General features: G+C 43.8%; 1 protein-coding gene across 2 annotated transcripts in view; it reads right to left on the reverse strand.

The window, feature by feature from the left end:
- MCM10 (minichromosome maintenance 10 replication initiation factor) overlaps positions 1–20,965 on the reverse strand; it is a 130,945-nt gene that overhangs the window by 86,462 nt on the left and 23,518 nt on the right. For both annotated transcript variants that reach the window (XM_069765199.1, XM_069765200.1), the window contains exons 4-9: positions 14,640–14,765; positions 14,094–14,237; positions 12,418–12,574; positions 12,052–12,217; positions 11,748–11,915; positions 5,393–5,509 (exon numbers count right to left, since the gene is read on the reverse strand). In XM_069765199.1, coding sequence (XP_069621300.1) covers positions 5,393–5,509; positions 11,748–11,915; positions 12,052–12,217; positions 12,418–12,574; positions 14,094–14,237; positions 14,640–14,765 — 878 coding nt within the window. The remainder of the gene's footprint in view (positions 1–5,392; positions 5,510–11,747; positions 11,916–12,051; positions 12,218–12,417; positions 12,575–14,093; positions 14,238–14,639; positions 14,766–20,965) is intronic.

Below are 20,965 nucleotides of genomic sequence, written 5' to 3' on the forward strand. Positions count from 1 at the left end.
TACCCATGATGGGGGTTTTGAGTAATGAACCAGGCAGGGAGTTTATAAAAGCCTCAGGTATCTTTTGCATGTGTTTAGAGTTAATTAGTTGATTCAGAAGATTAGGGTAATAGGTCGTTTAGAGAACCTTTTCTTGATATGCTAATTTATTGAGACAGGTTTTTTGGGTTATCAGGAGTTGTATGCCAAAATCATCAGTATTAAAACAATAAAAGACCTGACAAATTTCAGTTGGTGGATAATGAATCTATAATATATGAAAGTTTAATTGTAATCATTACATTATGGTAAATAATGAAATTTAACACTATATGCTAATTTTTTGAGAAGGACCTGTATAGTAGCGAATTTTTTTCTTCTAAATACATGTTTTTATTTTTGAAGCAGCAGATGGTATCGCTTTTGTTCACTGAGAAACCGGCCTTGAGTTTATCCTTGTAACCCATCTACTATGCTACAGAATTTCTCATGTACCATGGGCTGATGAAATTTTTTTATTTTTTTTTTAATCTCGCTTTATTATTAGTCCCAATACTTATTCTAGTATTCTCTGCATGCTGAAATTTGAACCAATCTATGCCATGACAGATACTTCTATGCAAACATATTAATCAGCACTCGGTTAAAGGTTATGCGGCAGTACTCACATCTGCATCATCATAGTGCACGAGTCTCATTCTAATAACCCAGAAAACCGCCAACGTCAAGTGGATTAACCCTTTTAAGGTCTTAGACTCCAGGACAGGTCTAAATATCACTAATTTATGAGATCAAACAAATTCCAGGTATAATAAAGTTGTGTAGAAAAAAAAAAAGATTTTTGTGTACTCACCGTAAAATCTTTTTCTCCGAGTCAATCATTGGCGGACACAGGACCATGGGTGTTATGCTGCTTGCCACTAGGAGGACACTAAGTAAACACAAAGAATTAACTCCACCTCTGCAGTATACACCCTTTGACTGGCCAGTAATGACCCAGTTCGGTAGTAAAGCAGTAGGAGTATAAGAAAACCAAGAAAAGTAAACTATGTAAAAACTGAGGAACAAACAACAACAACAACAAGCCAATAGGCTAACAGGGTGGGTGCTGTGTCCCCCAATAATTGGCTCGGAGAAAAAGATTTTACGGTGAGTACACAAAAATCTCCTTTTCTTCTATGCCTCATTAGGGGACACAGGACCATGGGACGTCCTAAAGCAGTCCATGGGTGGCGAGCAATTGCATTGCTAAAACCTCATGTACCACTGGCTTACTGAGGTACCACTGTCTGCAGAATGCGCCTGCCAAGGGCAGCGTCTGCCGAAGCCTGGGTATGAACGTGATAGTGCTTCGTAAAAGCATGCAGACTGGACCAAGTCCTGACGCCTGGTGCCGAATGGCCCAAGAGGCACCGACCAACTGAGTCGAATGCACCTTAATCCCTGCTGGGACAGTGATGTTTTTGACGCGGTAGGATTCCTGGATAGTGGAGCGAATCCACCTGGCTAGAGTGGCCTTTGAGGCAGCTAGACCTTTCCTATGTCCCTCCGGAAGCACGAAGAGGACGTCCGACTTACTGAAGGGAGCCGTCCGAGCTATGTACCGCCGAAGAGCCATAACTACATCAAGAGTATGGAGAGCTATCTTGATACGATGGGTTGGTGCTGGACAGAATGACGGCAAGACAATGTCCTTATTTAGGTGAAAAGAGGAAACGACTTTAGGTAGGAAAGAATGAGAAGTCCTCAAAACTTTGGGTGAAAAATAAGAAAAGGGGGTCAGCAAGAGAGAGCCGCCAACTCAGAGACTCGCCTGATTGACGTAATCACCACTAGAAAGACCACCTTCCATGAAAGGAGGGTGAGAGAGATGTCCTGCAATGGTTCGAAAGAGGCCACCTGAAGAACTCCGAGAACCAAGTTAAAGGGAACCGGTCACCTGAATTTGGCGGGACTGGTTTTGGGTCATATGGGCGGAGTTTTCGGGTGTTTGATTCACCCATTCCTTACCCGCTGGCTGCATGCTGGCCGCAATTTTGGATTGAAGTTCATTCTCTGTCCTCCATAGTACAATCTTGCCTTGTACTATGGAGGACAGAGAATGAATTTCAATCCAATATTGCGGCCAGCATGCAGCCATCGGGTAAGGAAAGGGTGAATCAAACACCCGAAAACTCCGCCCATATGACCAAAACCAGTCCCGCCAAATTCAGGTGACAGAGTCCCTTTAAGATCCCATGAAGCCAATGGCATTCTATAGGGAGGGACCACCCGGGAGACTCCTTGGATGAACGTCTTAACCGGCAGTCTGGAAGTGATCATTAGTTGGAATAGAACTGACAATGCGGACACTTGTCCCTTGAGCGAGCCCAGGGCAAGGCCTGACTCTAAACCTGATTGGAGGAACTCCAGAATGGACAGAATGGAAAACACCAGAGGAGAACGCCCATGCGCATTGCACCATGAAAAGAAGGTGCGCCAGGTGCGATGATAAATGCGCATGGATACGGGTTTCCTAGCATGAATCATTGTAGAAGAAACCCCTGGAGAGAATTCGGCTTGGGCTAAAATCCAAGATTCAACAGCCACGCCGTCAAAGACAGGGCCCCGGAGTTCTGGTGGCAAATCGGGCCCTGTGAGAGAAGATCCATGCGATCTGGAAGCCGCCAGGGGACGTCGGCAACCATTTGGACGAGTTTCGTGTACCATAATCAGCGCGGTCAGTCCGGCGCGACACGGATCACCGGTCTCCCCTCTGCCCTGATCTTCTTGATGACCCTTGGAAGCAGAGGAAGAGGAGGAAATATGTACGGCAGCCGGAACAGATGCCACAACAGAACCAGAGCATCTGCTCCGATGGCACAAGGATTGCGGGATCGAGCAATGAACTGGGGAACCTGGTTGTTTAGCCTTGAGGCCATGAGATCCACATCCGGCGTCCCCCAGCGAAGACAAATCTGCTGGAAGACTTCCGGATGGAGGGACCACTCACCCGAGGCAAGACCTTGGCGACTGAGGAAGTCCACTTCCCAATTCTCCACACCCGGTATATGGATTGCCGAGATGAGCGAATGATTGGTCTCGGCCCAGCATAGAATGTGGGTGACTTCGCGCAAGGCCGTCCCTGCTGCAAGTTCCCCCTTGCCGGTTGATATACGCCACGGCCGCGGCGTTGTCGGATTGGATTCTGATGGGATGGCCTGCGAGAACTTGGTGAAAATTGCGTAAGGCAAGTGTGATCGCTCGAATCTCCAAGATATTGATTGGGAGACGCGACTCTCGCGTGGACAAACGACCCTGTGCCGTGTGGTGATTGAAAACTGTGCCCCAGCCCAAAAGGCTGGCATCGGTGGTCACCACTAACCAGCGCACCGGGAGACGGGAGAAAGGACTTCCCTTGGTTCAGGGAGGACTGTAGCATCCACCACCTGAGGGTTTTCCTGACCGGTGGGGATAGGCGAAAACGACGGTCGAGGGAAAGCGGACTCCTGTGACAACCAAAAAAGACAAAAACATGCCCCTAAAATATAACTTTTAATTAATAATAGGTAAAATGACCTAACAGAGTCAGCAGACTGTATTACTTAACCATATAACTTAATACTAAAAAAGGATAGAGGTATCTAAGTGAGGGGGTGCTCTCTCCCTAACTCACCCTACCTTACCGCGGAGGTTGGCACCCTAAAGTCGACATGGCGCCCCCACTCAACGACGGCTCTCCCTTAAGACCCTAATGGAGACTACTTAAAGAAAACACCACCACCAACACCACAAATATTTTAAAGTACTAATGTGCTAAAGTGACACCTGCAAGGTATATTCCATGTTGATCATATACCAGTAATTCTTTCAGGATTCTTTTAGTATGAATCCTGCTCTCTAGTAACTGGGGGTGCGAGCTGTGAGTAGAGATATTGATAGATTTTCTACTCTATATCAAACAAGTGCAGGCTGATATATCTTATCATATAGATATTAAAAGATGCAGAAAATCTTCAAAGGAAAATATACACTCTATAGAATAATATTGTTATTGTCAACTGCACAGCATGTGGTATTTCACACGCAAAAAATGTCAATCTGAACAAAAAGAGGGGAAGTGTCCCATTCTGAGATATTTGTAAAGTATATTCAGACTCCCCAATTCATAGGTAACAATAACCACAATAGTAAGGGACTGCTCACGCGTATTCAGTAGAAGGTGACAATACAAGCCCAGTTACATAGCACATTGCGGGGTTTCAATAATCCAAAAGTTTTAAAACATGGTCAGAGAAAAAACAGTACTAGTGGTACTCATCATTTTGCTGCCCATCCCAACGCGTTTTCCCCCGGGAGATGGACCGGGGTTCATCAGGGGACCAAAAAGGGGGGCTTGTTTCCCGAGCCGGTGGCTGCTACAATGAGCTACACCTGGCTCTGACCGCTCACTGTGAAGGCGGACTCCTGTCCCAGGCTAACAGCAGCTCCTGTTGTAGGGGATGGAGATGGAACTGCGCAAACGGAACGGCTTCCATCGCCGCAACCATTTTTCCAAGGATGCGCATCGTGAATCAATCGATCCTCCCTATGCCAAGGGATGGAGAGAGCCTCTGTGCGTCTTGATATGTGCCTGCTGCAGGGGACTTACGGCTACCGTGGGGACTACATGATGCCGAGGTGAGGGCTTGATTGCGGAGGAGGCCGGGAGATGCACATAAGAGCTATACTCTATGTGCTCGCCATCTTACAGGGGGGAGATCGGGACCGTATAGGAACCATCGCCCTGGCGTAGATTAGGCTTGCCCCAGTCGTCGCAGGAGAGGTACGGGGAGGTATACTCGCCATGCTCGCCTGTTGATGGTTCGAGGGAGAGCGGACCCTAGAAAGGAATCCGTCGCCCTCTTCACTCCGTTAATTACAATTTTTTTTTTTTTTTTTTTTACAGAAAATAAATAAAAGCGGTTGGGTCAGAAAACAGACCCAAGTGCCTCCTACAGACACTAAGCAAGAACTGGGTCATTACTGGCCAGTCAAGGGGTGTATACTGCAGAGGAGGAGTTAATTCTTTATGTGTTTACTTAGTGTCCTCCTAGTGGCAAGCAGCATAACACCCATGGTCCGGTGTCCCCCAATGAGGCGTAGGAGGAATTGTACAGTTTATTTACACTGCGATGTTACAATGAGTCTATTTTGGACGTTGGGGGGCATCAGTATAACAGATATATAGGCAGCAGTGAACGCTAAATATACAAAGTACTGTAACTATCAAAGCCAGCACCAGATTACTAAACAATAAAGCTAATTCCACATCACCTCTAAAAAAAAAAAAAAAAGTATGTGTATATATATATATATATATATATATATATATATATATATATATATATATATATATATATATATATATATATATATATATTTGACCACTAACCAAGTTAACCATTTGTGTGCAAGAATCTCCATTTTTCTTCCGAGCTTTACATGTTCCCAAATCCATTGCTTCTCCCATTAGGAGAATCTTCTGTGCATTATCAACAGACAGGCACACCTACAAAAAAAAAAAGAGGGAAATAATATTAATTGATATTGAAAACACTACTAGCACAAACAAAAAAAAAAACCAAAGAGTTCAACATGCGCACAGGCAAAACCATTCCTTGGTCGTAACAAACAGTTCTGGGTACCCAATACTTCCAAAAGCAGGAGTTCAAGATTTCGAGTGGTTGAATAACTTTTTACTAGAAAACATGCTAAGGTCTCATGCAGATGTCCATGGATCTTGGTCTGTGGGTCTCAAAGCAGTCATGCTCCGTTTGGGAAACCTGCAGCCAGTCCGTGCTTGGAGCGATTTGCATAGACATCTGCATGAGTCTCAAAACATAACGGCAACCTAATTGATTTATTCCAGGTATCAAGACTTCATAATCTTATACGGTAATTGGTATATACAGTCATGGCCAAAAGTATTGACACCCCTGCAATTCTGTCAGATAATACTCATTTTCATCCTGAAAATGGTTGCAAACACAAATTATTTGGTATTATTATCTTCATTTAATTTGTCTTAAATGAAAAAACACAAAAATAATTGTCCTAAAGCCAAATTGGATAGAATTCCACACCAAACATAAAAAAGGGGGTGGATAAAAGTATTGGCACTGTTCGAAAAATCATGTGATGCTTCTCTAATTTGTGTAATTAACAGCACCTGTAACTTACCTGTGGCACCTAACAGGTGTTGGCAATAACTAAATCACACTTGCAGCCAGGTGACATGGATTAAAGTTGACTCAACCTCTGTCCTGTGTCCTTGTGTGTACCACATTGAGCATGGAGAAAAGAAAGAAGACCAAAGAACTGTCTGATGACTTGAGAAACCAAATTGTGAGGAAGCATGAGCAATCTCAAGGCTACAGGTCCATCTTCAAAGACCTGAATGTTCCTGTGTCTACCGTGCGCAGTGTCATCAAGAAGTTTACAGCCCATGGCACTGTGGCTAACCTCCCTAGATGTGGAGGTAAAGAAAAATTGACAAGAGATTTCAACGCAAGATTGTGCAGATGTTGGATAAAGAACCTCGACTAACATCCAAACAAGTTCAAGCTACCCTGCAGTCCGAGGGTACAACAGTGTCAACCTGTACTATCCGTCGGCATCTGAATGAAAAGGGACTGTATGGTAGGAGACCCAGGAAGACCCCACTTTTTACCCCGAGACATAAAAAAAGCCAGGCTGGAGTTTGCCAAAACTTACCTGAAAAAGCCTAAAACGTTTTGGAAGAATGTTCTCTGGTCAGATGAGACAAAAGTAGAGCTTTTTTGAGCAAAGGCATCAACATAGAGTTTACAGGAGAAAAAAAGAGGCATTCAAAGAAAAGAACACGGTCCCTACAGTCAAACATGGCGGAGGTTCCCTGATGTTTTGGGGTTGCTTTGCTGCCTCTGGCACTGGACTGCTTGACCGTGTGCATGGCATTATGAAGTCTGAAGACTACCAACAAATTTTGTATTGTAGGGCCCAGTGTGAGAAAGCTGGGTCTCCATCAGAGGTCATGGGTCTTCCAACAATGACCCAAAACATACTTCAAAAAGCACTAGAAAATGGTTTGAGAGAAAGCACTGGAGACTTCTAAGGCTACTTTCACACTAGCGTTTTCTGCAATCCGTCACAATGCGTCGTTTTGCAGAAAAAACGCATCCTGCAAAAGTGCTTGCAGGATGCGGTTTTTTCCCCATAGACTTGTATTGACGACGCATTTGCGACGGATTGCCACAAGTCGCATCCGTCGAGCGACTGATGCGTCGTGCTTTTGCGGACCGTCGGGAGCAAAAAACGCTACATGTAACGTTTTTTGCTCCTGACGGACCGCTTTTTCCGACCGCGCATGCGCGGCCGGAACTCCGCCCCTACCTCCCCGCACCTTACAATGGGGCAGCGGATGCGCCGGAGAAATGCATCCGCTGCCTCCATTGTGCAGTACGTTAAACGCTAGAGTCGGAATCTCTCCCCGACGCATTGCGACGGGGAGATTCCGACGCTAGTGTGAAAGTAGCCTTAGGTGGCCAGCAATGAGCCCAGACCTGAATCCCATAGAACACCTGTGGAGAGATCTAAAAATGGCAGTTTGGAGAAGGCACCCTTCAAATATCAGACCTGAATCCCATAGAACACCTGTGGAGAGATCTAAAAATGGCAGTTTGGAGAAGGCACCCTTCAAATATATTAATTCTCTTTTGTGTTTTTTCATTTAAGACAAATTAAATGAAGATAATAATACCAAATAATTTGTGTTTGCAATCATTTTCAGGAAGAAAATGAGTGTTATTTGACAGAATTGCAGGGGTGTCAATACTTTTGGCCATGACTGTATATATAAATTTATAAGGGTGCCAAGGAAATGCATGGTAAAAATTAAGTAGCAAGTTTTTTTTTTGGAAGGTCTTACCTCTTAATTTTATTCCTTTTTGGTCATAGATATTTTAGAATTTTCTTTAGTTATCATTTACTGGTTGCTCAATGGCACACACATATATATATTTATATACCCCGTATATACTCGAGTATAAGCCGAGACTTTCAGCCCATCTTTTTGGGCTGAAAGTCTCCCACTCGGCTTATACTCGAGTCATACCCAGGGGTCGGCAGGGGAGGGGGAGCTGTCTAATTATACTCACCTGCTCCAGGCGCGGTCCCTGCAGGTCCCTGGTTCCAGTCGCCCCAGCTTCTTCCTGTACTGAGCAGTCACATGGTACCGCTCATTACAGTAATGAATATGCGACTCCACCTCACATAGGGGAGGAGCCGCATATTCATTACTGTAATGAGCGTTAACAGTGACCGCTCAGTACAGGAAGAAGCAGCGGCGCCGGGAACCAGGAACCTGCAGGGACCGCGCCAGAAGCAGGTGAGTATGATGGGGAGGGGGAGCGCTGCGCGATAGTCACCTTTCCTCGTTCTGGGTGCCGCTCCGTCTTCAGCGTCTTCTGCTGTGACGCTCAGGTCAGAGGGCGCGATGACGTGGTTAGAGCGCGCCCTCTGCCTGAACGTCAGTGCAGAAGATGCTGAAGATGGAGCGGCGCCAGAACGAAGTCAGGTGAATATTGAAAGTGCCGGGGGCCTGAGCGACAGAGAGGCGAGTATGTGATTTTTTTTTTTTTATCGCAGCAACAGCAAATGGGGCAAGTGTCTGTATGGAGCATCTTATGGGGCCATAATCAACGTTTGTGCAGCACTATATGGGGCAAATATCTTTATGGAGCATCTTATGGGGCCATAATCAACATTTGTGCAGCATAATATTGGGCAAATGTGTCTATGGAGCATCTTATGGGGCCATTAACCTTTATGCAGGATTATATGGGGCATATTTTAATATGGAGCATCTTATGGGGTGATCATAAACTTTATGGAGCATTATATGGGCTCCTGATTCAATATGGATATTCAAAAACACAACCTACTGATGTCTCAATTAATTAATTAATTTTACTTTTATTGGTATCTTTTTTTACTTTTGACATTTACCGATAGCTGCTGCATTTCCCACCCTAAGCTTATACTCGAGTCATTAAGTTTTCCCAGTTTTTTGTGGGAAAATTAGGGGGGGGGTCGGCTTATACTCGAATCTATCTATCTATCACAAAGAGTCTGGGGACAGAGCCCCCCAGGCAAATACCAAACCTCAATTATAAAAATCCAGAAAAATCCCTGCGTTTTACCTGCGGATTTAGTGCAGTTTTTGTGCGGATTTTGCCTGCGTTTTTACACTTGCGGATTCCTATTATGGAATAGGTGTAAAACGCTGCGGGATCCGAACAAAGACTTGACATGCTGCGGAAAATAAACCGCTGCGGAAAATAAACCACTGCGTTTCTGCGTGGAATTTTCCGAAGCACGTGCACTGCGAATTTGGTTTTCTATACGTTTACATGGTATTGTACACCGCATGGAAAACTGGCTGCAAATCCACAGGGCCAAATCCACAACGTGTGCACATACCCTTAATGAATGAGGCACATCTTACTCCAGAACACTCAACAGGATGCAATAATTAAAAAAAACAGGGATTTTTGTGTGTACTCACCGTAAAATCCTTTTCTCCAAGTTAGGTGGGCGGGATCGGGCCTACCTCTGTCAGAAGCCGGGGACTAAATTAAAGGCCGCGGAGATGGAGATGGCTGCGGAGATGGAGATGGCCGCGGCTAGCGGTAACGGCAACGGGGACGACCGCAGCTGCAGTGGGTCGAGAGGGCCGCGGTCAGGACAGCAGCAGCTGGAGACGGCCGTGGCCATGAAGGCAGCTGCGGCCAGCAGTGAGGACGGCGGCTGCAGGCCTTAACGGCCGTGGCGAGGCATTGGGCCGGGTGCCTATCACTCCGGGGGCCCAGACATCAACATAGAACCCCCAAAGAGGGAGATAAGGAGTCCTCCCTCCCACTGAAATGGCCGTGCTCATTGTGAGCAGAGTTGGGGCCACAGACTGCGAATATCAGCCACACCGTCCATCCTCAATCCACATTACCTTTAATAGGGCGGTGGAGAGGGCAGGTTAGATTCCTGACACCAGCCGCTTTCTCTCAGTGGTGGTGCAGTGGGGCCACACAAATGCCACAAGGGAGCCTCTGCCTGGGTAACCACAATGGGAGCAGGGCAGGCCGGCTGAAGTCCTGGCTCGGGAAGGGGGTACGTGGGGGCGACACTCCATGTTCCTATCCGTTGATGGTCTCGGGAGAGCGGACCCAATAAAGGAATCCGTTGCCACTCATTGGGATATCCGATTGGCACGAGGGCTAAATGGGAAAGAGAGCTGGGTCGCTTGGAGAATGAAACGTGGGAATCTGTATTAGAATGGATACCAAAATTATCAGTAAACTAGATGGTGGCCCGATTCTAACGCATCGGGTATGCTAGAATATGTATGTATATAGAAGGCACATAGTATATAGCACAGGCCACGACATATTCTTGAATACCCGATGCGTTAATACAGGCCACGCAGTATATAACAGTGGCCCCGCAGTATATAACAGTGGCCACGCAGTATATAACACAGGCCAATCAGTATAGAACACAGCCCACGCAGTATATAACACTGCCCACATAGTATATAACACTGCCCACGTAGTATATAGCAGCCATGCAGTATATAACGCAGCCCACACGGTACATAACACTGCCCACATAGTACATAGCAGCCATGTAGTATATATCGTAGCCTACGCAGTATGTAACACAGCCCACGTAGTATATAGCAATGTGGGCACTATATGTGTGCTTAAAAAAGACTTAAAATAAAAAATAAACATATACTCACCTTCCGAAGGCCAATTAAAGTCCTGGCGCCTGTGTGCAGTGCACGCGGCAGATTCCGGTCCCAGGGTTGGTATGAGCGCAGGACCTGTGATGACGTCGCGGTCACATGACCGTGACGTCATGGAAGGTCCTTCTCGCAAAGCATCCTTGACACCGGAACCTGCCGCTTGCACTGCCGAGGACAGCGCGCCATGTTGGAGGGTGAGAATAACCTTTTTTTTACTATTGGTGCTGCATTCGCATCAATAGTAAAATCTTGGCCACACAGGGTTAATAGCTGTGTTAATGGAGTGCGTTACACCGCGGTATAACGTGGTCCATTAACGCTGCCATTAACCCTGTGTGAGGGCTGACTGGAGGGGAGTATGGAGCAGGCACTGACTGCGGGGAGGAAGGAGCAGCCATTTTGCCGCCGGACTGTGCCCGTCGCTGATTGGTCGTGGCAATGGTCGTGGGCGTTTTGCCACAACCAATCAGCGACTTGGATTTCCATGACAGACAGAGGCCACGACCAATGAATATCCATGACAGACAGACGGATAGACAGAAAGACGGAAGTGACCTTTAGACAATTATATAGTAGATGAGTCATATAGACTTTCCCAGCTTTATGTTACACACAGAGTGTATAGGTCTCCGGATGTCTTACACAGAGCTGGGTTGAGATCTGATTCGGAATGCCCTATATGTAGGAATGATAGTGCAGGAATGTTTCACACGTTATATATGTGTATTTTATTGTGTAATTGCTTAGTGTCCTCCTACTGGCAGCAGCATAACACCCACGGTCCTGTGTCCCCCAATGAGGCAAAGGAGAAAAAACATTCCTGTTTATTTCACTTTAGTGCTCTGTTACCAATATTAAAATCTTTGATCAATATGATGCTATCCAATATCTTGACTTAGCAAAATAGCACTCTCTCAAAATCAAGCAGTCCACAGGAAATGAGGTTGTAGGGAAATTAGTAACTCACATCATCTGATCCCTCTTTTGGCTTCATTGGATTAGCGTTCAGGATACCAATAACCGTTCCTTGTTCTGTTTTCCAGTGCTCTTTGTGTACATCACCAAACAAAAACAAAGACACACATGAATCCAGATTCTTCAAGTCATTCAGCCGCCAAATACTGAAAGTTTTGCCCTAAAAGTAACACAAGTATATGGTAGACATTATTTATCATACCAACAAAGGATATACGATTGTATTTAACATTAACCCTAAAATCAAAAAAATTCAAACAGACTCTCCATCACAGTCTTTGCAAACCAATACTTACGTTATTGGAACTTTGTGGGGTCATCTTCTTTACAATTACACCAAAGGTCACCCAATCTTGATCCTCCAACTTTTCTGTGGCAATTTTGTTCTTCAGCTGAAACAGTCGGATCAGCTTCCTTCCATCCATTTTCCTCTCCATTTCAGAGGATGAAACTCTCGATTTTCTTTAATTTAAAGAAAAGAAAGTGAATTCATCCAGTCTAGAGCAAAGTTTATCAATGTTTGTCAAGAAGTGGAGAAGTCATTCCCTTATACTTTTTCTTCATATCCAAACTAAAGTCACCCAAACTAAAGGCAATAGAATTACCATGCTAATATGAAGTTACACGCGATTCCTAAGGAAACCAAAAAACAAAGGTATTACCTGAGCCGTAGACCAGAGAACCTCTCAACACAAACTTGTGGGATGAGGGGAGATCCACTAGAGTTCACTGATGATGCAGAGACTGGGCTTGGCTTGCAAGATTTTCCTAACTGGGATAGAACACTGGGAGTTTGTGCAAGAGGCGGACTTTTATTTTCTGCAAAATAATGACAAAAGTGATTTTTGTACAGTAAGTTCACATAAAATCAGAACATGTCCTCAGTGGGGATCACAATCTATATTCATTATCAGTATGTGTTTGGAGTGTGACAGGAAACTGGTGAACCCAGAGGAAACCCACACAAACACAGGGAGAACAAACTTCTTGCAGATTTTGTCCTTGGTGGGATATGAACCTGTGACCCCAGTGCTGAAAAGCAACAGTGGTTAACACCGAGCAACCGTGCGGCCCATGATGACGATTGCAGTTCAATATTTTAAAAAGACTAACATTTAAACTTAAAGGGAACCGGTCACCTCGTTTTTAGCTATTAAACTGGTTCCAATGCGCTTGCTAGTGAAGCAATGTGCGTCACTAACATGTTTTGTCAAATAAAATCACCAAGCATTAAGTTCATAAAACACTTTATAGCGTTAGAAAAGGAATGTGAGGGAATCTAGGGGTTGTGACTATCTTTTCAGTCACAGATCAGTCAGTGTGGTTTTGAAATGACGCACGCTCGCAGCATTGCATTGATTGCCGTGACTGGCCCGAAGTCACGGCAACCATATATCAAATCCCGCACATGCGCGCTGCCCATCTGCTCCCCGGGCATGTGCACTGATTCTGGGTGCACAGACCCTGCTTCACGTCAGATGTGCACATGCGCCGGCAGCGCTCTGAGTCAGCGTCTACATGACGTGTGAGTGTGCACACTATGCGTGTCACTGTCTCCCTCCACTCTGTGATCTGGCATGTCTGACATGAAGCTGGGTCTGTACGCCCAGAGTCTGTGCGCATGCGTGGGATTTGATCTAGTGAAAGACCCGTGTCCACCTCCTACTGACAGTAAGCTAAACTGATTATCCTAGTGCCAGTCGGTGGGGTGTACACAGCGGAGGAGGAGCTAACTTTTTTGTGGATAGTGTCAGCCTCCTAGTGGCAGCAGCAGCATACACCTAGGGTTTCCTGTGTCCCCCAAAAAAGCGATAAAGAAAAACACAAATAAAAAAAAAAAATGCTCTCAAACTTAGTGACCTAAGTTAGCTAATAAATACAGAAATGCTGCAACATCAAAAGCTCACCAAATACTCAGTGTTGTGAATGTGGCCTTAGATTGTGGATAAATTACGGTAGCTTTAAAGAACTATATATTAAACCTTGATATGTTACGCCAGGTTCACACTGCGTTACAGGCATCCGTTAGACGGACTATGTTACACCACGGCATAACGCGGTGTAACGTAGTCCGTTAACGCCGCCATTGAGTCCAATGTCGGACACATCGCTAGCGATGTGCCGTCATTGAGTGACGGACCCGGAGACGCGGGCTGCAGCGATTCCGGGTCCGTCACTGCTAGCGCAGATAGAGCATCTGCTAGCTCTATCTGCGCTAGAGCGCTGACATACCGGCATTTGCGTTAACAGCAGCCCGTTAACGCATGTGTTGAACGGGCTGCTGTTAACGCAATGTGAACCCGGCCTTAATGTTATCAGATATCTTTTTTGCATTTACCTGACATAGCCAACTTTCTTTTGGGAGCTGCTTGAATTTTTCCAGTAGATGTCTGTGAGCTTCCCAGCTGAGCAGCAAAGTCACTGGATTCACGCAAAAGTGGGACATTTCTTTCCTTTAAAGGACTGCATTGTGGTTTTGCCGCTTTAAAAAAAAAAAAAAAAAGGAAAGAATTGTCTAAAATCATAGTTATGCTAGGCATATTTTAAAGGGTTAACTATTGGCTACACAAGGCAGTGTGACCTGGATTAGCCCAGAAGAGGAAAAATCAAAAGCCATTATGACTACAGTTAAAATAAACAAAACTTAAAAAACGCAAACAAACAAACAAAAAGATCACATAAACACAAAGAAAACTATCATGAACCATAATTTCTATTTAGCAGCAGCAATAGCATTAGGAGTAGTTTGGGAGAAAACTATAGAGGTAAGAAAAGTTAAAATGTGGGGTAAATAAAGATTTTACCAGAAGCTTTACAATAAACCACAAGAGGAATTCCAGAGTGAACGTCCAAGGAGAACCTTGCCATAATAAATGCATCTTACCTGATGTCTTAATTTTGCTATTTGGCGTTTTCCCTTGTGATACAGAGCTTGGTGATTGGGCGATACCAGTCTGCTGAAGCTTTTCCTGCAACTTCTTCATTTGCTCTTGCATTTTTCTCAATTCATCTGAAAATAAATCAAAGGCTAAATGACTTGTCAAATAAATGCTATGCATCTATAAAACACATTTACGTGCCATAAATGGCCCACTCATAACATCCAGGACACTACAAACTTGAGTTATTTTCACATCGGTTCAAATATATTGCAGTTCAGTTATATGAAAACCATAAAGAACGGCATGTTTTGGTACCTTCACCAGCTGAGCAATTCCGTTTCAAGTAAACCAATGCAAATAAATATATATATATAGGCTCACTTCCGTCTGTCTGTCTTTCTGTCACGGTTATTCGTTCGCTGATTGGTCTCGGCAGCTGCCTGTCATGGCTGCCGCGACCGATCAGCGACGGGCACAGTCCGATTAGTCCCTCCCCTACTCCCCTGCACTCACTGCCCGGCGCCCGCTCCGTAATCCCCTCCACTCATCGCTCACACAGGGTTAATGGCAGCGGTAACGGCCCGTGGTGTAACGCGCTCAGTTACGGCTGCTATTAACCCTGTGTGTCCCCAACTATTTACTATTGATGCTGCCTATGCAGCATCAATAGTAAAAATAGGTCATGTTAAAAATAATAAAAAAAAAACCCTGCTATACTCACCCTCCGCCGCCTTTCTCGCTCGTGGCTCCCCGGACCGCTCCATTGCAAGCGGCAGCTTCTGCTCCCGTCCCAGCGCTGGTGTGCGACAAGGACCTGCCGTGACGTCACGGTCATGTGACCGCGACGTCATCATAGGTCCTGCTCACACCAGCCCTGGGACCGCAAGCTGCCGCTTACAACGGAGCGATCCCGGGAGCGTGGCGAGGAGCAAGAAAGGCGGCGGATGGTAAGTATAGCAGGACTTCCAACGAGCCTTCGGAAGGTGAGTATATGTTTATTATTTTTTTTTAAGTCTCTACACTACGTGGCTCTGTGCTGGCTAATATACTACGTGGCTGGGCAATATACCGTACCACGTGGGCTGTGCTATATACTATGTGGCTGGGCAATATACTACGTGGCTGGGCAATATACTGCGTAGACATGCATATTCTAGACTACCCGATGCTTTAGAATCGGGCCACCATCTAGTGTGTATGTATATATATATATATATATATATATATATATATATATACATATACATACAGCATCAAGTGTTACCTCAGATGACATGCTAAGCTTTCCCAACCAGTAGTCCAATGGTTTCCAATAATAGAATAAAAAAAAGGGAAAACAGCACAAATAAATGAGAAAAAAAAATTAACTTTATTGCCCCTTGGCGTGGCAACATTTCGGATATAATATCCTTTCTCAAGGCTTGAGAAAGGATATTACATCCGAAACGTCGCCACACCATTGCGCAATACACACACACATATACAGGTTTTCCATCTTTATTACACTCTCAATCCAAGAGAAGCCCTCGTTCTTCTGTAACAAAAAGTTAAAAATAAAAAACAACAATATCCCATACCTGTCCGCTGTACAGTCAAGTCCCATGCTGCAATCCATCTCAAGGATTTAAATAGTTTACAACCGGGAGCATTGCTAATGATACCGCATAAAAAGCTGCCTGCGCAGCCTCCAAGACTGACCAGACATGAACACTAGCGTGGGAAAGTTTCTGAACGTTTTCCCACGCTGCCGAGTTAACCTCAGGTCAGGTCAGGCAAGCAGCTTTTCATTCATTACACAGTGGTTTATAGCTGGGGAGGTTGTAAACTATTCAACCCCTTGAGATGGATTGCAGTGTGTGACCTGACTGTACAGCGGACAGGTATGGGATATTGTTGCTTTTTTATTTTTGATTTTTTACAGAAGTATGAGGGCTTCTCTTCGATTGAGACTGTAATAAAATGGAAAACCTCTGTGTTTAATTATTTCATTAAAAGACTTTATTCTTAATGTGTGTAGTTTTTTTAACCCTTTCATACTACTGACTTATTGACACCTCTCCATTATTAACCGGGCTTAATGTCACCTTACAATAGCAAGGTGACATTAACCCATATGCCACCACTACAGGGCAATGGGAAGAGAGGGGCTAAGTGCAAGATTTGGGGCATCTTACAGACGCTTCTTTTCTGGGGTGGCTGGGGGCAGATGTTTTTAACTTGGGAGGGAGGGGGGTTGGCCATAACAATGGTCCCTTTCTAGGCTGTTAATATCTGCCCTCAGCCACTGGCTTTCTCTCTCTGGTGAAGAAAATTGCGCGGGAGTTCATGAGCCTTTTCTGGGGCGACTGGGTGCTGGTATTTTTAGCCGAGGAAGGGGGGGGGCAATATCCATGGCCCCTTCCTAGGCTGTGAATATTAGCCAGCAGCTGTCTGCATGGCCTTTCTGGCTATTAATTATAGGGGGACCCCACGTAATTTTTTTGGGGGGTCCCCCTATTAGAATAGCCAGTAAAGGCTAAATATACAGCTGTGGGCTGATATTCATAGCCTGGGAAGATCTGTGGGTATTAACCCCTTCTCAGGCTAAAAATATTGGCCCCGGCCGTCAGCTTTTCCACTCTGGCGAACAAAATTGCGCGGAAGACCAAGCAATTTTTTTTCGCTTGTAGGATGGAACTTGAGGGGCCAATAAATAGGTTTTCACATTATTTAATCATGATTTTCTGGTCCGGCATCCATTATTTGTCCTTTTTGCAAGCCGGCGATAAAATCTCGCCATACGGATGCTTAAATGCGAGAACATCACATCTTCACATTGAAAACGGATTAAATACAGATCACTATTAAGGAACATTTTTGAGATTCTCGGCGGTGAAAAATGGACCGATTTTTTATACGTTGTGTCTGACTCCGACTTTAGAAATAGGATCCTATGGAGATCCGAACTTAAATACTTGATGTAACCAACAACACAAGTAATACACATGCATTTAAAAAAAAATTATAAACAGTATTTCCTAAATCGCACATCAAAATTTAGAATTTGACTCCTCAAAAACAAAATATCAAAAAACATAGTATTGTGACATATCAAATTAAAGTCTGTACAATTATGACCAAAATAGTGCCTCCTCCATCTCTATCTTAATTCTAGCCCATGATAAAAAAAAAACGTAAAGTCATACCAGCCCAAAATTAAGGCCTTTTCAAAACTTTACAAATAAGTAAAAAATTAAATAATGAAGATAAAAATGTGAAACTTATTTTTAATTCACTAAAGTAGCACTTAAAAAAAAACAAAAGAAAGAAAATGAATATCCTAAGATGTCACGTAAAAAAAATATTCAGTTTAGATCACTTGACATGAAATGACCCAGCTTTGACAGAGCCTCCAGTGCACAAACTAGTCCTAGAAAACATCTCTAAAAGCACACGTACTAAAACAGAGGACAGGTGAGCCCCAAAAAATGACCGCAGAAATCTTAACTCATGACAAAGATTTAAGAAATAATTCTTCTACCACACACTTGGAGCACTATAGATCTCTAGAATTTTGACAAAAGGAATGCTTAGTCTATGCACTTAAGAAATTAAAAGTTGTCACAAAAAGCTGTACTGGCAGTTTCTATAATGTTACTTGGTAGACGTAGACCATTTCCTTTACATATTTATTAGTGACTAGCTGAAGAGCCCGGCGTTGCCTGGGCATAGTAAATATCTGTGGTTAGTTATAGCACCTTACTTCTCTTATTTTCCCATCACGCCTCTCATTTATCCAATCACATCTTTCATTTTCCCCCTCACATCTCTCATTTTCTCCCTCACACCTCTCATTTTCTCCCTCACACCTCTCATTTTCTCCCTCACACCTCTCATTTTCTCCCTCACACCTCTCATTTTCTCCCTCACACCTCTCATTTTCTCCCTCACACCTCTCATTTTCTCCCTCACACCTCTCATTTTCTCCCTCACTCCTCTCATTCCCCCCTAACACTTGTCATTTCAACCTCACATCTGTCATTTTCTGATCACTCCACTATTTTTCCTCACTCCTCTCATTTTGCCCTCACACCTTTTCATTTTCACCTCACACCTCTCATTTTCACCTCATCACCTCAGTATATACATGTTTGTCATCTCCCTTATATATAGTATACATCTGTATGTCATCTCCTGTATATAGTATATACCTGTATGTCATCTCCCCTGTATATAGTATATACCTGCTGTGTCTCATCTCCCCTATATATAGTATATACCTGAATGTCATCTCCTTCTATATATAGTATATACCTGTATGTCATCTCCTCCTGTATATAGTATATACCTGTGTGTCATCTCCCCTGTATATAGTATATATCTGAGTGTCATCTCCTCCTGCATATAGTATATACCTGCATGTCATCTTCTATATATAGCATATACCTGTATGTCATCTCCTCCTGTATATAGTATATACCTGTGTGTCATCTCCCCTGTATATAGTATATATCTGAGTGTCATCTCCTCCTCTATATAGTATATACCTGTGTGTCATCTCTCCTGTATATAGTATACATCTGTGTGTCATCTCCCCTGTATATAGTATATACCTGTGTGTCATCTCCTCCTGTATTAGACCTCGTTCACACGTTATTTGCTCAGTATTTTTACCTCAGTATTTGTAAGCTAAATTGGCAGCCTGATAAATCCCCAGCCAACAGGAAGCCCTCCCCCTGGCAGTATATATTAGCTCACACATACACATAATAGACAGGTCATGTGACTGACAGCTGCCGTATTTCCTATATGGTGCAATTGTTGTAGTTTGTCTGCTTATTAACCCCTTCAAGACCCAGCCTATTTTGACCTTAAAGACCTTGCCGTTTTTTGCAATTCTGACCAGTGTCCCTTTATGAGGTAATAACTCAGGAACGCTTCAACGGATCCTAGCGGTTCTGAGATTGTTTTTTCGTGACATATTGGGCTTCATGTTAGTGGTAAATTTAGGTCAATAAATTCTGCATTTATTTGTGATAAACACGGAAATTTGGCGAAAATTTTGAAAATTTCGCAATTTTCACATTTTGAATTTTTATTCTGTTAAACCAGAGAGATATGTGACACAAAATAGTTAATAAATAACATTTCCCACATGTTTACTTTACATCAGCACAATTTTGGAAACAAAATTTTTTTTTGTTAGGAAGTTATAAGGGTTAAAATTCGACCAGCGATTTGTCATTTTTACAACGAAATTTACAAAACCATTTTTTTTAGGGACCACCTCACATTTGAAGTCAGTTTGAGGGGTCTATTTGGCTGAAAATACCCAAAAGTGACACCATTCTAAAAACTGCACCCCTCAAGGTACTCAAAACCACATTCAAGAAGTTTATTAACCCTTCAGGTGCTTCACAGCAGCAGAAGCAACATGGAAGGAAAAAATGAACATTTAACTTTTTAGTCACAAAAATTATCTTTTAGCAACAATTTTTTTATTTTCCCAATGGTAAAAGGAGAAACTGAACCACGAAAGTTGTTGTCCAATTTGTCCTGAGTACGCTGATACCTCATATGTGGGGGTAAACCACTGTTTTGGCGCACGGCAGGGCTTGGAAGGGAAGGAGCGCCATTTGACTTTTTGAATCAAAAATTGGCTCCACTCTTTAGCGGACACCATGTCACGTTTGGAGAGCCCCCGTGTGCCTAAAAATTGGAGCTCCCCCACAAGTGACCCCATTTTGGAAACTAGACGCCCCAATGAACTTATCTAGATGCATAGTGAGCACTTTGAACCCCCAGGTGCTTCACAAATTGATCCGTAAAAATGAAAAAGTACTTTTTTTTCACAAAAAAATTCTTTTAGCCTCAATTTTTTCATTTTCACATGGGCAACAGGATAAAATGGATCCTAAAATGTGTTGGGCAATTTCTCCTGAGTACACCAATACCTCACATGTGGAGGTAAACCACTGTTTGGGCACATGGTAAGGCTCGGAAGGGAAGGAGCGCCATTTGACTTTTTGAATGAAAAATTATTTCCATCGTTAGCGGACACCATGTCGCGTTTGGATAGCTCCTGTGTGCCTAAACATTGGCGCTCCCCCACAAGTGACCCCATTTTGGAAACTAGACCCCCCAAGGAACTAATTTAGATGCCTAGTGAGCACTTTAAACCCTCAGGTGCTTCACAAATTGATCTGTAAAAATGAAAAAGTAATTTTTTTTCACAAAAAAATTCTTTTCGCCTCAATTTTTTCATTTTCACATGGGCAGTAGGATAAAATGGATCATAAAATTTGTTGGGCAATTTCTCCCGAGTACGCCGATACCTCATATGTGGGGG

This window comes from Ranitomeya imitator, chromosome 4 (assembly GCF_032444005.1).
Source record: "Ranitomeya imitator isolate aRanImi1 chromosome 4, aRanImi1.pri, whole genome shotgun sequence".
In the NCBI taxonomy this organism is placed as follows: Eukaryota; Metazoa; Chordata; class Amphibia; order Anura; family Dendrobatidae; genus Ranitomeya; species Ranitomeya imitator.